We start from the raw sequence: 14,560 nt of genomic DNA on the forward strand, positions 1-14,560 counted from the left end.
TTTAAATTTGCAATTAAAATACAAAATGAAACTGATGAAAATTATGTTTAATTATAAATTGAGTAAAAACATACTTGATGCCCTAAAAATCATAGTTTAGTTATTGGTTCACGTTATAATTAATTTTTGTTGTCGTTGGCAAAACTGAAAATTCCGCCATGATTAGAATTTACCATAAGGTCGATTTTCCACTACGAAACAAAGTAATATAACCCTTACGGCTTCAAGTAAACTACACTTGACAAAATTCGACAAGTTCTCACATGTTCAATTTCATTCCCGCCGTAACCATTTGTCCATAGTCAAATTACGTTACGCCAGTCTAGAAATTGCATGATTTGAGTAGTTTCTAGTCGGATTTCGAAAGATATTCAGAGAAGCCGACTCACTCAGTGTTAGGGAATTTTGCTGCCGTCACTTTTAAACCTTTTTTCCTCAGAGAATCCATCGAAATCTTCAGTTGAATTTTCGTCACCACCATGAGGGGCAAGATCAAAAAGATCACGCTCACCAATTTCATGTAATTTTCTTATTTTCGCAGTCTACCTTTTTTTGAAAGCCTGTTTCATTAGTTTTTGATTGAAATGTGCAATTATGAACTAATTTATTTATGATATTTCAATTTTCAGCACCTACGAGTACTTGGAATTGGATCCTGGTGCTTACATGAATCTCGTCATTGGGCCGAATGGTTCTGGAAAATCATCAATTTTGTGTGGAATGTGCTTGGGACTAGCAGGCAAACCCAGCTCAATTGGTCGTGTAACAAGGGTATGTAATGCTAACATACATAATTATGTATTTTATGATCTAAGAGTAATAATAATTATTACTTCTTCAAATCATTGGAAGAAATCATTTTATGTGGTCTTCATTTAATTATTTATCCAAGCATTAATGTGTTGCGAGAGAATATAAATGATATTGAATTATGGTAATTAATTTAATGTCAACTTATAAAAATCTCAATCGAATTATGTGTGTATGTATGTTCCATTTTTAAAGCTCTCCGATTACATCAAGACTGGGTGCAATAGAGCGACCATTGAAATCGAGCTGGATAATGGCAAATCCACTTCAATCATCACCAGGATCATTAATAAAGGAGCTAGTGACACCTCTGGAGGGACGACAGTCTGGTCTCTAAATGGCAAAACTGCCAACCAGAAAGAGGTATTTTGCTTTTAAACAATCATGGTGACGGAACTTAATTTTTTTTCATATACAATTAGGTGGAGAAGTTTGTCCGAGACCTCAATATTCAGATGGACAACCTTTGCCAGTTTCTCTCCCAGGAGAGGGTTCAGGATTTCACTAAGATGAATAGTAAAGATCTGCTCATCAACACAGAAAAGACTGTAGGCAAGTCAAATCTATTTTAAATAATAACGTTAATGATTAAAAAAACTAATGATTATTTCATTTTATGTGTATAGGAAGCACCGAAATGTACGAAAATCATCAGAAACTCATTGAGTTGTGCAAGAGCGGTGGGGGACAAGAAAAAGCTTTGAACGACTTGGAGGAAGGCTTGATTAGGCAGAGAGCCCGTCTGGATCAGTAAGATTTTGTTTTGTTTAGAAAATATTAATTGAAGCTTCCTATAGGTTGCAAGTTCGAATGCAGAGCATGCAGGAGAGACTTGCCCTGGTGAAGCAGCTGGATGAGATCAAAGCAAAAATTCCCTGGGTGGAGTACAATGAGCATGTGGAAAGCATGCAGGGAGTAAGACGATAAGCAAATTAATAATTATTCACAGTAATATTGGGTATTCGTAGGCCAAGAATGATAAAGAGCAGGCTAGAAAAAGGCTGGAGGAGATGGAAAAGGAATTGAAACCTTTGGAAAAATCTCTTCAACAGTTGACTGAACGATTGAAACTTTTAAGAGCAGAGGCAAAGAAAAAGGTAGCTGCGAGGATTGAAGATCTTTGAAATTACTCTATACTCCTATCACTATTTTTAGACTGCTGGTCCAGTTGGAGGGATGAAAAAGTTCATTGAGGAAGAAGACAAGCAGTATAGGGAGATTCAGAAGAATGTAGCGGAATTGCGTGATATTGACAAGCAGAAGGAAAAGTTCAAAAATGACCTAGCTTTGCTGGAGCAAAAGATCATAAGCAACAAGGAGCGCCTGCAAGAAATTGAGTCCACCACAGGTATCTGAGTACGTTTTATTTGAGATTTTTGTGACTTAATGTGAAATTTTCAGATCTTGATGCTATCAAGCAAGAACTGCAGGATCTAAACCAACAAGCTAGGGAGGTCGTTAAAGACATTGAATCCATTCGCCAAAAAGAGAGTGGAAAGCGACGCTTGCTGAATGACTTTATCCAGGAAATCAGGAGTAAATATTTTAATTAAGAAATATTGGAACAAACTAACTACCTATTTTTATATGCAGACTTTGAGTATGAAATCAAAGAGCAGTCAAATCTGGCTGAAAGGAGACTGGCCGAGCTCAGCGGCCTGCACAGGCTGTCTTACAATGCTACCGTCTACTTAAATAATGATCTAAGGAAAAATCATCAGTTTGCTGGCAAAGTTTATTCCTCCATTGTTCTTGAGGTAAGATATTTTTCTCATTATATTTGCAATGGTTTATAAATTTCCTTGCAGATCAACACCACAGACCCACGAGCCAGTAGGTATCTGAACATTGTCATCAGTAGGAGGGACAAGATTGCATTCTTGTGTGAGAAGAGTGAAGATTTCAACTTCCTCTTTATGCACCTGAAGCAGAAGTTTGGTAATGGCCTTAACATGCTCACTCAGGGACCAGAGGTGCTTGATTTAAACCAGCCCATTGGAATGGAAGCATTGAGGTGAATTCTTTATTTTTATTCATTGGAAATGCAGTTTTTATATTTTAATTTTGAAATATTTCAGGAAAATGGGATTTGATGACTACCTATCCAACCTCATTGCATGCCCTACTGAAATCTACAACTACCTTTGCAAGACTTACAGACTGCATCAAATTCCAGTTGCATTCAAAGATGGCCAAGTGAATCGCCAAGATGCTTCTCAAACTTTCAACCAGTTCTTCATTGGTATGAATATTTTTAACTCAAATGGTGGTTAACTTAAACGAGACTATTTAAAACAGGTGATACTATGTACAGAATCTCCACTTCTAAATACACAAACGAGAAATCCTCTAGGACCATTCCTATCACAAACAAGAAAAATCCTTTCGACATCACCATCGATCTCAATGCTGTTGCTCAACTAAAGGCTATGTAAGATTAATTAAAATTTTAAAGCCATTTTTATCTTATTAATTTAAAAATTAAGGAAGGATAAAAAGGTGGAGGAGAGAGACGCTCTGCAGCGAGAAATGCAGGAAATGAATGCTGAGGTTGACCCATTGCAAAGAAAACAAGATGCCTTGAGAAATAAGATGAAGGAATTGAGAAATAGGGAATCTCAAATGAATGAGCTTCAAAGCCAAATCAGAAGAAATGAATCCAGCTTGGAAACCAAAAAGCAGAATCAAGGAGATTTTGACAAACAAAAGGAGAAGATTTTGATAGCAAATCAAGTGAGATGAGCTAAAATTTATGAATAAATGTTAATAAAATATTGCAAATTTTAGAGACTGTTCAGAGATGCTGTGGTAAAACTTGATGATTTTAAGAAGCACTTGAAGAAGTGCTATTCATATGATGTTGAAAGTGGCTTTGCTAATATGGAAGTGAGAGCTGTTTCCAAGAAGCACCTAAACAGGCAAAACGAGCTGGATGAAAAGAAGCGCACTCACAAAGACTTCTTGGTAATTACATGTTTCTTCATCTCTAATTACCCAACTCATTCTTTTTTGCTCCAGAGGACCTATCAAAATGTAGTAGAGGCCTGGAACAGACTGAAATCTGAAGCTGCAAGGCTGAAAGCTGTTGCCGAGAAGACCATCGGTTGCACTCCAAAAGATCCCAAGTTCAAGAAGATGCAGGAAATTTTTGCCAAGCTTCCTGCCACTCTTCTAGAGCTTGATGATATGAAGACTGACCTTGAGAGCCGCCTGGAGTTTATGGACAGTGCTGCTGATGAGAATGTAAAATTAATGCTAAATTAATTTTTGATTCATCGACTAATTTTTATCATTCCACGCTAACTCAAAGATTGCCGAGCTCCTGGAGAGGCAGAAAACCAAGGTATCCGAGATGGAGAGACAGTTGGCGTTTATCAGGGAGCAAGTTACTGGTCGAAAGACCCAGATGGATCGGCTGAAAGAAACATGGCTGCCTGCCCTTGAAGAATTGGCTGATCGAATCAGTGTTAAGTTTGAAAGGCTGTTCAACTATATGGGCTGTGAAGGAACAGTCAAACTGCTCAAAGGAAATGCAGAGGTATTTGTTTTAGTATTACATCACTCTCAAGTACACAAATTATTTGAAATAATTTTTTCCTTCAATTTTCTTTTTTTCTTTTAATAAGACACAAGATGACTACGAGAATTATGGTTTGAGCATCCAAGTCAGTTTCCGAGCCGGTGAGAGCCTTCAGGAGTTGGGAGGGACACAGAGTGGAGGCGAAAGGTCAGTCTCAACGGCCATTTACTTGCTGGCCCTTCAGGAGTTGACAGAGGTGCCTTTTCGCTGCCTTGATGAAATCAACCAGGTACACAATATTGAAGAGACATCTTAAAAAATTTTAATTATGTTATAATTAAGGGCATGGATGCAACTAACGAGCGTCGAATCATGGAGTTGATGATGAAAATGTCTGGAAATGAAGACAGTTGCCAATACTTTTTGGTCTCTCCAAAGGTAAATGAATTGTAAGAGATGATTTTTACTTTTAACTGATCATTTATTCTCCACAGCTCTTGGCAAACCTTGTGTATGTGAACACGTGCAGAGTGCTCTGCGTTCAACAGCCATTGCGCATGGACACTACCAAGTGGACAATGGCAAAGTTCATCCTGAAGAAGCAAATGGAAGTTGGCGAGAAGAGGAGCCGCACCAATGGACGTGCACAGGACAATGATGAAACTGAAGACGACAATTAATCCATTCTAGGCAGCTTCTAATCTAAAGTAAGAACAGTCCTTTTTTTATCGTTGACGTCTATTTTTAGTTAAAGAAGCAATGCAACACATCAATGATATTTAAAATCGCAAGCCTTGCCTCCTGTTCTCAATAAGAAATACTTGCAAAACTTGGCATGTAGTTATGTTACAAGAAAATTTGAGCTAGTTAATTTATGCAGGGCTAATTTAGTACCATAAATAATTGAATGGAAAAGTTTATAATTTAATATTTTTGTACCAAATACAACACAAATAAAATTACAAGGATATTTGAAACCAAATATTTTATTAGTTTTTAAATTTAGTACAAATATTTTAAAACCAATTAAAATTATTATTTAATTAATATTAACTTGAAAGGCTCATTGCATGTCTTAATATCAAGATACTTATAATTATAATGGCGCCAATTAAAATATTATGAAATGAGAATTTCTTATGACACAGTGCTATTCTCTTTAGGACTGGGAACAGTCTCTTTGGAGTCTCTCAGTTTCTGCAGCCGACGAGGCCCCAGGAATCCAAATATCCTGAAAAAAAATTCCGTTAGTTTTTCAATTGATCTGATTTTTACCATATATGCTCACAATCGAGCCAAGTTTGGCAAATATAGAACGAGGTAAACGACTGGTAGCACAGGGAATAATGCCATCCATCCCTCATAAAGCTCATTTGCAATTGCAATGGCACAAAGCTGTCCACATCTGTCTGGAGTCATCCTCGTATCAGTTGTTTCTGCTGATTGGTTGAATTTCTAAAGACAAATCTTTTTGGTCACATTATGTTTTGTAATATTTTCTTGCAAACCTCTCCTGGAACTGCTGTGAAGCTTTCGGCTAAGAATCCCGTGTAAACTGGACCTGGGCAAAGCATTGTGACTTTCAATTTGCTTCCCAGCTTTTCACTCCGCAGGCTTTCAAAGTATCCCTGGAGGAAATGTTTAGAATAAGTAAAGATTTCTTTTTAACTAAGTCTGATTAATATACGTGGAGAGCATGTTTGGAGCCAGTGTATGAGGGTGAGAATGGAGCTCCAACAAGCCCAGCAATGCTTGACGTGACAACTAGATGGCCTTCGAGGTTTGGGTTGCGTTGGGAAAAATAGTTGACCACCACTCTGGAGAGGGACACGATGGAGAAAACGTTGAGCTCAAACACCTGCCTGTCCACAATAGGGTCTACTTCCTCCCAGGCTGCTCTCTGGGAGCGTCCAGCATTGTTGACCAGAATGTCGAGCTGTGTGGTTTAAACATTGCTGTCAACTTTTATTTGTTATAAATATTTCACCCACGTTTCCAAAGTGGCGCAGAACTTCGTTAAGATGAAATCTGTGATTTTCCACTTGCTGCACATCCATTGGGTATACAAGGATGTCTTGAGACTGCAGAGACGAATTGGCTGCTGTAAATAATTGTTGCAATGTCATCGCCAAGCTCTTGAGGTATAAATAATATCAATTTTTCGCACCTAGGCACGCTTCTTTGACCCTCTCTAATTCAACTCTTCGTCTTGATGACAGGACTAACTTGGCACCACCCTTGGCCAACCAGATCGCAAGATTTTCGCCAATACCAGATGAAGCGCCCACAATCCATACAACCTTCCCTTTGACGGCACCTATATAGAAGCAAAACAATTATTATTTTAATCTCCCGATTTGCATCGTCTCACCAATCTTCTTGCCAAACATTTCCGCAGCCTTGAGTCGCAAGTCGCAGTCCAGGAGGCATAGTGAAATCACGTATACTATCCAATATAAAATTACAATAACTCCGATAAAAGCAAAAAATCCCATCTTTTAATGGCAAATAATTATAATCGATTTGCTTCTATGTATTTTATAATTTCACTATCAGATTAAAGCATATTAAATAAGCCAGACGAGCATTCTTAAATTGCTGTTAAAAAGTGTAAAATGAATGGGCAGGGTGAAAAAAAAAATTCCAATGCTGAGGATCAACCCTGTCTGATACAAGGAATCAACAGTTGTCGGTGTTGCGAGGGAGCCTTGAAGATCAAGATGCAGCGCAGCTGTGCGCTTGCTTTGCTGGTGATTGGATGACGATAGTCTTTTATTTGTTAAAGTTTTTGTACACACCCACTGTAGTGTATTTTGTAATACCACCTCGTAGCTCCGAACGTATGTAGTCAATTGTATTATGTTCTGTGAAATTGCAAGTAATCCAGAGGCTATTTGTCGTTGAAGGACGTTGACCTATATATTGTTGTGATTTTACCATTCTTTACTCTCTCAACTTACTAGCAATTCACTAACCATGGAAGTCACGCACCGGATTCCAAAGTTAGTCGAGACTATTACTTTTGCCAACTATGTAAGTGTGATAATCAGAATTATTATTTTAGACATATTAAATGACACAATAAATGTTTTTTCTTATAGTTGCCTTTGCTATCAAAAGCAACTTCGGACTCGTCCGAACCTACACCAGGATATTTATTAAATGAAATTGAAAGTATGTTCTTATTTTATCATTAAATATACTATATATTACTTATTTTAATGTTTTGTGTCCTGATATTATAAATTAGAGTTGAGTTACGACTACCCTCACCACTGCAAACAAATAGTGAACTTCTTGTTGAGGCGCCTTGATAAACCTTCAACGTATATTAAAATCAAGGTATATTATATATTCATATTAATTAAACTGCTGAAATTTTACATGAAGCCATATCATTTCTTTAACTTAATATCGTAGGTATTGAAAATTCTGGACCATCTTATTCTAAATGGGCATGTGAATTTGCGTGCAGCTATGAGGAAAAACGACTCCGCTATCAAGTCGGCTATGAAGTGTAGTGGAGTGCCTGACCCACTGACTGGAATGGTCGTATATGAGCAGATCAGAAAAATGGCTAAAGACTTATTGGACAGCCTTTATCTGACCGAGAGAATACAGCAAGACGATGAGCTCCTCATGAACAGCAGGGATGTCAGGCCAATCAAACCTTTCCTGGGCGCTTTAGGATCTAGCATGTCGACTGACTCAAAGTACCAAGGTTTCGGAAACAGTCCAAACGCCAAAGAAGGTAAACCTAAATTATTAAATTTCCAAATGATTTTCCTAATAAAAGGAGATTCTCTAGAAACTGTGGTTGAAAAAGTTTGGAGCTACATTGATAAATTGTCTACACCGAGTGATCAAGCGTCAAAAATAATCAAAGAAGCAATCGAAAGCTCAGTCGGAGAATATGAAGCTGTCCGAATTCCACCTCAACTGATGCAGTTTCAAAATATGGAGGGCACTAGACATTTAATGATGCCAAATTTACCAATGCCGTCAAAAGTAACTGTGAAATGTAGGTTTTTTAGTTTAGATGCATTTAAAAGGAACCAATCAAATATATTATTCAGCTCATGTGCCTGGCAGAGCAGGAGGTGGATGGGAAGATTCAGATGAAGAGCACGAAAATGAGGTAGATTTGGCATTAAGCGAACACAGAAGTTTAGCTTCTATAGAATTGATGGACGAGTAGGTTTCAATTTCCTAAGTAAAGTTATTAATTATTGAATTTTTCGGAATTTTGTATTCCAGGAGCCACAGCAAGGATAGTTTGGAAGAAAGAAATGCTATAACAAAATTTGCAGAAAGTGGAGCATTTCCTGTCTCGTGGAAAGATATTTCCGACACTTGTGCCGAGTAAGTCAGCTTCACAGCTAAGTTTACAATAAAATTTGACCCTACTAAATTTTGCAGATGCCTGAAACTAAGCATGACGGATGTCTTGACCACCCTGGAAGAAGAGCTAAGCAATCAGTCTGAGAGCAAGAGTATGAGGCTCATGGTTGTGCTGGAGGCTCTTCTCCAAACTGAAGTGTTCACATCGCAAAGGTCAATCGAGCAAGCCCTAGCAATAGTAGGTCCCAAACTTAGAGCAATAATTGGCAGTGTCGATTCTCCAGAACGGGTTGTGATCAAAGCCAAAAAGATACTAATTGTTTTAAATTCTCACGCGGTTCCCAGTTAAATTATAAATAATGTTCAAAATGGAAATAAAATACAATTTTTTTAAGTTACAAATATTTCGGAGGTTAAATGTGGTTTATTTTTTGATAACCTGAATCACATCTTCATCTGCCATCACATGGTGTGCGCCGACTCTTTGCGGAGAGTATTTAGTGCTTGTACCCTACGGTTATAGTAATTAAAAATCTAGAATTTTCTATTTAGTTAAGAGCCTACCCAAACCAAAGCATATTTGAAAGCATCGGCCAGGGTCCTGTGAATTCCATGGCACACATGTAGAACAGTGACACCCTTCCTGAGAATGAGGCCGTCGTCAAAGTCCGGGGGCTGTCCTGGTTTCTTTGTGTAAACCCTGATGAGAGCCAAATATTCCCAAAGAACTTCCAGGAGATAATCCAGATTCAGTTTCATGTTGCAACTGCAAAAATATAATAGGTTTAAAATAGAAAAATTAACTTAGTAAACTGTTTCAAACCTGACTACAACACTGTGAGGCTGCCGAGCGATTCTATCAACCTCTTCGATGGCAATTTGATCAATTTTGTTGTAAACATAAAGACAAGGCAGGTAGACTCGATTTGCAGAAATTACATCAATGAGCTCATCGGCAGTGCAGTCCTCTCGGAACAGTACCTTCAAAAATGCATTTTAAATGGAGATTTGACTTCTTAAAATATTCTCACCTCGGCATTGAAAATTTTGTATTCATGAAGGATCAACTGGACCAGTTTTTCATCGATTCTCGTCAAATTGCAAGTTGCATTGAAGGAAATTCCGCCACCTTTTTTGATCTAATAATAAATAAAATAAAAAAACTCGATTAGAGTCAAAATCCATTTTTTTTTTTAGTCAAGATTTGTTTCAGATATTTCAACTTTTACCTTAAAGTAAATATTCGGCTTCTGCTTATTGAGCCTGATGCCGACGGATTCCAACTCTTTCTCAAGGAGCTCTCTCTGCACATCTTGTTTGGTTGCATCCAGCATCATCAGTACAAGGTCAGCTGTTCTTGCTACCGCGATGACCTGCCGACCTCTACCTTTGCCCTGAGACGCACCTTCGATGATACCCGGCAAATCGAGCAACTGGATGTTAGCACCCTTGTATTCGATCACACCAGGGATACACGTCAGAGTTGTGAATTCATATGAGGCGCATTCACTCTCCGTTGCAGTCAGCGTGCTAAGTAGGGTTGACTGAAAAGGAAAAAATGCACAGGTAGATCAAAATCTAATATAAAAATTCTCTTGGAAAGTACTAGAAATTAATTTTCTGTAAAATCACGCTATTTAATTATTGAGTGTAAAGGATAAAAAGCTGCATTATATAGTTTTAGGAAACTTTTGTTGATAAAATAAAAAATTACATACCTTTCCCACTGAGGGAAATCCAATTAAAGCGACCCTGGCATCTCCCGACTTCAAAACGTCAAATCCTTCCCCCTTCTCAGACTTCTTCGACGGCTCTAAAAGCTGTGACCGGTATTTTGCTAGCTTGGCTTTCAGCAAGCCCAAGTGATATTCGGTCGCTGAAATCAATAGAAAAGATATGCTTTATATAAAACAAAATAATTGTAATTTAGATAAAATTAAAAAAAAAAAAAAAACACGCGTCAACGACATGCAAGGTGTTCAAGACCGTCAAAATAACGTCAATATTCGTACCTTTATTTTTTTGCGTTCTGGCGATTTCCTTTTCAATCTCGGAAATCTTTTCCAAGATGCCCATTTTGCTCTAGTTGTGTGTTTTCAGCGAAAAAAAGAGAAGTATTTCGCAAAAGCACTCACAACATGCCGTGGCTGAAGAAGGGGGCGTGTCTCAAGTCTCAAGAATCAATTCTTTCCGCCGCGTGGTAGCAGCACCAACACGCATTGACCAATCAGAAGCGCGCGCTGGGCCTGCCGTACCGCGGCAGCACCAATCACGCGTGTTTACAAACGCGACCGTGAGATGCAATGCGCAAGATCATTTTACGCCAGCGACGAGCTTCGAGAACACAGAATTGAGTGCGTCGGACACTTTGCTCGCACTTTTCCTTGCGGAAAATGCCCAATGACAATAAGCGGCACGACAGAAGACACCAAATGAATCACGTAAGTTGCGAAAAGTGCATTTTCATTCACTACACACCCTTTGAATGGACAAGTGCATTAATGCTTGGGTCATGATGACAGGCACCTTTATCACCGTGCTCGCTCGACATCAGTGACGATGAACTTGTCTCCATATCGGTCAGAGACCTCAACCGGCAGCTGAAGATGCGCGGATTGACCCGGGAGGAGATCGTCCGGATGAAGCAGCGCAGACGGACGCTCAAAAATCGAGGCTACGCCGCCAGGTAAAAGCCAGAGGCACAAATTTCATAGATGGACCCTAGACCATGACTCAGCACAAATGTTTCCCCCCTTTTACATAATATCCAGCCTCGATTTTTTATACACCATCTTCCAAACAATGCCGAATGCGTTTCTTAACTGTCGGTGCACAATGTTGCCGTTGCCGTGGGCAAAAAAGTTTAACTCCAGCGTTCACCATCTGCCGACAGATTTTTTGTCTATTTACGTCACGGCGGAGAACTAAATTGCGAAAATTAGTACACACGTGTGTATATGTGCACTACCTGCTTTTGTATATTCATGCATGCGTGGATTTCCTGCTTGCCAAACAACGGGGTTTTTTTCAGCAACAATCTTTAACTTAAAAGCAGAGTCATCCTAGAAAATTTGAGGGACTTTTTGCTGTTGTCAGATTGGCACTTTGCAACTTGGGACTCAGAAATGATTGACTGAGTTGTCATTATTATGCTCCATCTTTTTTATTCAGCCAGACAAACCTACTTAAATAAATTTAGGACAATATGCTTTCCTTTTGATGAATGTAACACAAAAGTTAGATTTTATCTACAGACTGCTTTTTCCATGATTTAATTATTTTAATGGAATTCCTTGATCGAGAAAAATATATTGTATGAATTAATTTTTTAAAACAATCTCATTGCTTAATAAAGGTAATTTACTGCACTTTTGGAGAATAATTTGAAAAAAACATTTGCTTGAAAAGTAGTTCATAAATTAATTTATATTTATTTTAATGCATTTTTAATATTATTTATTAAAAATTGATATTATTCCAGCTGTCGAATAAAGAGGATAGAGCAGAAGGATGAGCTGGAAACTGAAAAAACTCAGGAGTACAGAGACCTCGAAGACATGGCAGACGCAAATGACAAGATGCGCGAAGAAATTGACTCCCTCCACAACAAGTACCTTGCCCTGAAGAAATTCGCGGCAGAAAAGTGCATACCTTTACCACCTGAGTTGGAAGCGTTTCCTTGATGGTGTCTCCGCCAGCAACTCACCATGTACCTTTGTTTTGCAATCTTCTGATTGATTTGATGCCTAGCCGCAGTGTAATATTTCCTGTACAGTGTGATTACTCAAGAGCAGGTTAAGCGAATGTCTTGTAAATAATTCATCAGCCATACTTAATTAGTAGCAGGATTTTTACTTGCAAGGCGAGGACTGTGCCATAATGTCAAGAGCACGTTAATTTTCAGTTCATTGCTGAACTGAATTCAAGTTTTGTAGTTGAGGTTGCGGATGAGTTTTTTGTTGTTGACGTCTTCTTATTTTGAACATGCTCAATTTGTTCTTCCTGAATAGAATGCCAAATGTGTGTGAACGGTTTAATTGAAGCTTAGGCAACTTTGATGATATGTGATAATGCACTACTTTAATTTCTCAAACGAAATAGCCGTTTGTTCCTTTTTATTATTACCGAGATTCTGAGAAAGCATAATGAAGCATTTCTTGAGACTTAAGGCTAAGCAAACACAATAAAATTGCATATATATTCTGTAGAAGTAGTTTTTATTTTTGTACGAATAAAAAAATTGGTTTTTACGAAATTGATTCTCCCTCTTTGCAAATTGGCCCCCGATTGAAAAATCAATTTATCAAAAGTCCAATCAACAGTGCAACAACGTGAACATTAATACTGTTGCCTAAAACAGCAGCAGCTTGTTTTTCAGTCACTTCACTAGGCATTTTGTACCACTCGGGAAAACACATTAGTCTCAGAATTTCTCTTGTGGTAAAAAACCTAGGTGCCAATTTATCGGTCAAAGTCGTGTGATAATCTGGCTGGGAAGTATCGATTTCTGAAAGTCCATCAAATTTCTCAAGAAATATAGATCCTGTCCCGAGAAAGTACCTCTTGTAGGACTTTGTGAAACATCCTGAGAGTCGAGATTCTTTCCCAACCAGATCAAACTCCATAAAAAATTTGAGGTGCTGCAATAATTTTTTTTTGAATATTTAATCAGCAAAGAGTAAAAGATTTGTACCTTAAAAGTTAGGTAATTATTTGATGTAGGGTTTTCTTCCAATATTTCTTTAATTTTGAAACATTTTCCAGCATCCTCAGTTTTTTCAAGCACCTTTTTATGAACTTGGCTCAGTAAGTCTCCATCTTTCAAGACATCAACAGGGAATTGCGATTGCTGTAAAAAAATTTGTGTATTTCAATCCACTAAAAAATATTAATTATTACAAGCCCAGTTTGGAGGAAATCAGCTGCCTCACCAGGTCTTTTTGCTAACAAATAGTAACGTGGCCTCTTGTTAGGAATATTAAACTGTGACGGACACAAGTGATATTCTTGTACTTTAAAACCAGCACTTCTCAAAGTTTCAACAAGCTGATCCCGAGCCTCCGATTTTTCAAATCCAACCACGTTTTCAAGCAAAATATACTGCACACTTGTTAGTTCCGGAAGAAGTTTCAGCAAGTGCAAAAGAGGCATGCACCGTTTGTCCTCAACATCCTGTTTTAGCCCAGCTCTGTGATAAACAAAAAATTTGTAAGTTTATTTTTTCAAATAAAATTAAATTTATTTATAAGATACCGGGTAAAGGGCTGACAAGGTGGGCTCATTAAAATCATATTAGGGTCAAGCTTCTGAATTTGCTTCACGGTGATGCCCTCGATATTTTTCTGCATCAAATTTGTGGAGGGGAAATTATGTCGGTAAATCCTGTTGGCCATATCATTGATTTCCATGGCAGCAACAATTTTGTAATTTATTCCAAGCTCTGAAAAAATTATTTAATTAAAAAATTTAATTTATCTTTATTTTCAAATTATTTTTTTTTACCTTTTAGAGCCAAATGCATTCCACCAATTCCACTGAAGAGCTCCAAAACATTATATTCTTTAGCATTCATTTTAGTTTTGATGTGTATTGAATAATTTTTGCTTTTAATTTATTATCGTGAAAGTTTGTGTTTTAAAGGCGGCTGACAAACTTTGGCAAAAAGTCACGTCATTTTTTGTGTGAAAAAATCGATTTATGGAGAGAAAATGTTACCGATTTTTTTATGAAAAGCAAAGAGTTAGAATAAAAAAAAACATCTGTCCTTGTACTGCAATAATAATGCAGCACTAAAATTATTAACTGAAATGAAAATTTCAGCTCAGCAGCTCCAGCCCAGCTGGCTCGAGTCAAGAAGTGCTCGAGTCTCGTGTGTTCTTGTTTTGGGTG

The 14,560-nt window shown here is 37.8% G+C and overlaps 6 protein-coding genes across 7 annotated transcripts; 3 read left to right on the forward strand and 3 right to left on the reverse strand.

Moving 5' to 3' along the window:
* Positions 1 to 255: 255 nt before the first annotated feature.
* On the forward strand, positions 256 to 5,308 carry LOC132197845 (structural maintenance of chromosomes protein 5-like). Its single transcript, XM_059621422.1, has 20 exons — positions 256 to 520; positions 630 to 771; positions 1,006 to 1,173; positions 1,233 to 1,366; positions 1,441 to 1,560; positions 1,608 to 1,725; positions 1,779 to 1,907; positions 1,966 to 2,158; positions 2,212 to 2,346; positions 2,404 to 2,567; positions 2,619 to 2,824; positions 2,889 to 3,052; positions 3,109 to 3,241; positions 3,297 to 3,543; positions 3,598 to 3,774; positions 3,829 to 4,053; positions 4,121 to 4,348; positions 4,437 to 4,619; positions 4,673 to 4,768; positions 4,825 to 5,308. Exons 1-20 carry the CDS (start codon positions 480 to 482, stop codon positions 5,008 to 5,010), a joined length of 3,189 nt encoding a protein of 1,062 aa, XP_059477405.1. The 5' UTR covers positions 256 to 479; the 3' UTR covers positions 5,011 to 5,308.
* Positions 5,305 to 7,089, reverse strand: LOC132197852 (dehydrogenase/reductase SDR family member 7). 2 transcript variants are annotated; one of them, XM_059621431.1, is made up of 7 exons: positions 6,702 to 7,089; positions 6,498 to 6,647; positions 6,322 to 6,428; positions 6,018 to 6,266; positions 5,839 to 5,958; positions 5,619 to 5,785; positions 5,305 to 5,561 (listed from the first exon to the last, which is right to left on the reverse strand). In XM_059621431.1, exons 1-7 carry the CDS (start codon positions 6,823 to 6,825, stop codon positions 5,468 to 5,470), a joined length of 1,011 nt encoding a protein of 336 aa, XP_059477414.1. In that variant the 5' UTR covers positions 6,826 to 7,089; the 3' UTR covers positions 5,305 to 5,467. The 2 variants fall into 2 exon arrangements, with proteins under 2 accessions (XP_059477414.1, XP_059477413.1); XM_059621430.1 differs by having other exon boundaries at positions 6,322 to 6,431; positions 6,702 to 7,088.
* On the forward strand, positions 6,996 to 9,083 carry LOC132197847 (AP-4 complex accessory subunit tepsin-like). The gene is made up of 8 exons (XM_059621424.1): positions 6,996 to 7,363; positions 7,432 to 7,504; positions 7,581 to 7,672; positions 7,751 to 8,081; positions 8,139 to 8,351; positions 8,407 to 8,524; positions 8,588 to 8,692; positions 8,750 to 9,083. Exons 1-8 carry the CDS (start codon positions 7,307 to 7,309, stop codon positions 9,018 to 9,020), a joined length of 1,260 nt encoding a protein of 419 aa, XP_059477407.1. The 5' UTR covers positions 6,996 to 7,306; the 3' UTR covers positions 9,021 to 9,083.
* Positions 9,059 to 10,852, reverse strand: LOC132197850 (developmentally-regulated GTP-binding protein 2). The gene is made up of 7 exons (XM_059621427.1): positions 10,684 to 10,852; positions 10,390 to 10,547; positions 9,901 to 10,215; positions 9,703 to 9,810; positions 9,495 to 9,652; positions 9,236 to 9,437; positions 9,059 to 9,182 (listed from the first exon to the last, which is right to left on the reverse strand). The coding sequence occupies exons 1-7, from the start codon at positions 10,745 to 10,747 to the stop codon at positions 9,096 to 9,098; spliced, it is 1,092 nt and encodes a 363-aa protein (XP_059477410.1). The 5' UTR covers positions 10,748 to 10,852; the 3' UTR covers positions 9,059 to 9,095.
* Positions 10,853 to 10,952: 100 nt separating this feature from the next.
* Positions 10,953 to 12,930, forward strand: LOC132197854 (transcription factor MafK). Its single transcript, XM_059621433.1, has 3 exons — positions 10,953 to 11,112; positions 11,194 to 11,357; positions 12,153 to 12,930. The coding sequence occupies exons 1-3, from the start codon at positions 11,065 to 11,067 to the stop codon at positions 12,352 to 12,354; spliced, it is 414 nt and encodes a 137-aa protein (XP_059477416.1). The 5' UTR covers positions 10,953 to 11,064; the 3' UTR covers positions 12,355 to 12,930.
* Positions 12,877 to 14,554, reverse strand: LOC132197851 (tRNA (cytosine(38)-C(5))-methyltransferase). The gene is made up of 5 exons (XM_059621428.1): positions 14,174 to 14,554; positions 13,925 to 14,111; positions 13,571 to 13,859; positions 13,365 to 13,520; positions 12,877 to 13,311 (listed from the first exon to the last, which is right to left on the reverse strand). Exons 1-5 carry the CDS (start codon positions 14,241 to 14,243, stop codon positions 12,967 to 12,969), a joined length of 1,047 nt encoding a protein of 348 aa, XP_059477411.1. The 5' UTR covers positions 14,244 to 14,554; the 3' UTR covers positions 12,877 to 12,966.
* Positions 14,555 to 14,560: the final 6 nt, after the last annotated feature.

The sequence above is a fragment of the Neocloeon triangulifer genome, unplaced genomic scaffold, assembly GCF_031216515.1.
Source record: "Neocloeon triangulifer isolate White Clay Creek 2 clone unplaced genomic scaffold, ASM3121651v1 ptg000012l, whole genome shotgun sequence".
Lineage (NCBI taxonomy): Eukaryota > Metazoa > Arthropoda > Insecta > Ephemeroptera > Baetidae > Neocloeon > Neocloeon triangulifer.

Bases quoted from the DNA above. Each gene is read 5' to 3' on its own strand.
- LOC132197845 (XM_059621422.1), top strand. From the start codon at position 480: ATGAGGGGCAAGATCAAAAAGATCACGCTCACCAATTTCAT. The intron at 1,367-1,440 runs GTCAAATCTATT...GTGTATAGGAAG, and splicing joins ACAGAAAAGACTGTAGGCAA to CACCGAAATGTACGAAAATC. The intron at 1,561-1,607 runs GTAAGATTTTGT...AGCTTCCTATAG, and splicing joins CAGAGAGCCCGTCTGGATCA to GTTGCAAGTTCGAATGCAGA.
- LOC132197852 (XM_059621430.1), bottom strand. From the start codon at position 6,825: ATGGGATTTTTTGCTTTTATCGGAGTTATTGTAATTTTATATTGGATA. The intron at 6,267-6,321 runs GTGGGTGAAATA...TAAACCACACAG, and splicing joins TTCTGCGCCACTTTGGAAAC to CTCGACATTCTGGTCAACAA. The intron at 5,786-5,838 runs GTTTGCAAGAAA...ATTTGTCTTTAG, and splicing joins TCACAGCAGTTCCAGGAGAG to AAATTCAACCAATCAGCAGA.
- LOC132197847 (XM_059621424.1), top strand. From the start codon at position 7,307: ATGGAAGTCACGCACCGGATTCCAAAGTTAGTCGAGACTATTACTTTT. The intron at 7,364-7,431 runs GTAAGTGTGATA...TTTTTCTTATAG, and splicing joins CTATTACTTTTGCCAACTAT to TTGCCTTTGCTATCAAAAGC. The intron at 8,082-8,138 runs GTAAACCTAAAT...GAGATTCTCTAG, and splicing joins CAGTCCAAACGCCAAAGAAG to AAACTGTGGTTGAAAAAGTT.
- LOC132197850 (XM_059621427.1), bottom strand. From the start codon at position 10,747: ATGGGCATCTTGGAAAAGATTTCCGAGATTGAAAAGGAAATCGCCAGA. The intron at 10,216-10,389 runs GTATGTAATTTT...TTTCCTTTTCAG, and splicing joins GATTTCCCTCAGTGGGAAAG to TCAACCCTACTTAGCACGCT. The intron at 9,653-9,702 runs GTGAGAATATTT...GCATTTTTGAAG, and splicing joins ACAAAATTTTCAATGCCGAG to GTACTGTTCCGAGAGGACTG.
- LOC132197854 (XM_059621433.1), top strand. From the start codon at position 11,065: ATGCCCAATGACAATAAGCGGCACGACAGAAGACACCAAATGAATCAC. The intron at 11,113-11,193 runs GTAAGTTGCGAA...TCATGATGACAG, and splicing joins GAAGACACCAAATGAATCAC to GCACCTTTATCACCGTGCTC. The intron at 11,358-12,152 runs GTAAAAGCCAGA...ATATTATTCCAG, and splicing joins AATCGAGGCTACGCCGCCAG to CTGTCGAATAAAGAGGATAG.
- LOC132197851 (XM_059621428.1), bottom strand. From the start codon at position 14,243: ATGAATGCTAAAGAATATAATGTTTTGGAGCTCTTCAGTGGAATTGGT. The intron at 13,521-13,570 runs GTAATAATTAAT...ATTTTTTTACAG, and splicing joins ATTTCCTCCAAACTGGGCTT to CAATCGCAATTCCCTGTTGA. The intron at 13,312-13,364 runs GTACAAATCTTT...AAATTATTGCAG, and splicing joins ATAATTACCTAACTTTTAAG to CACCTCAAATTTTTTATGGA.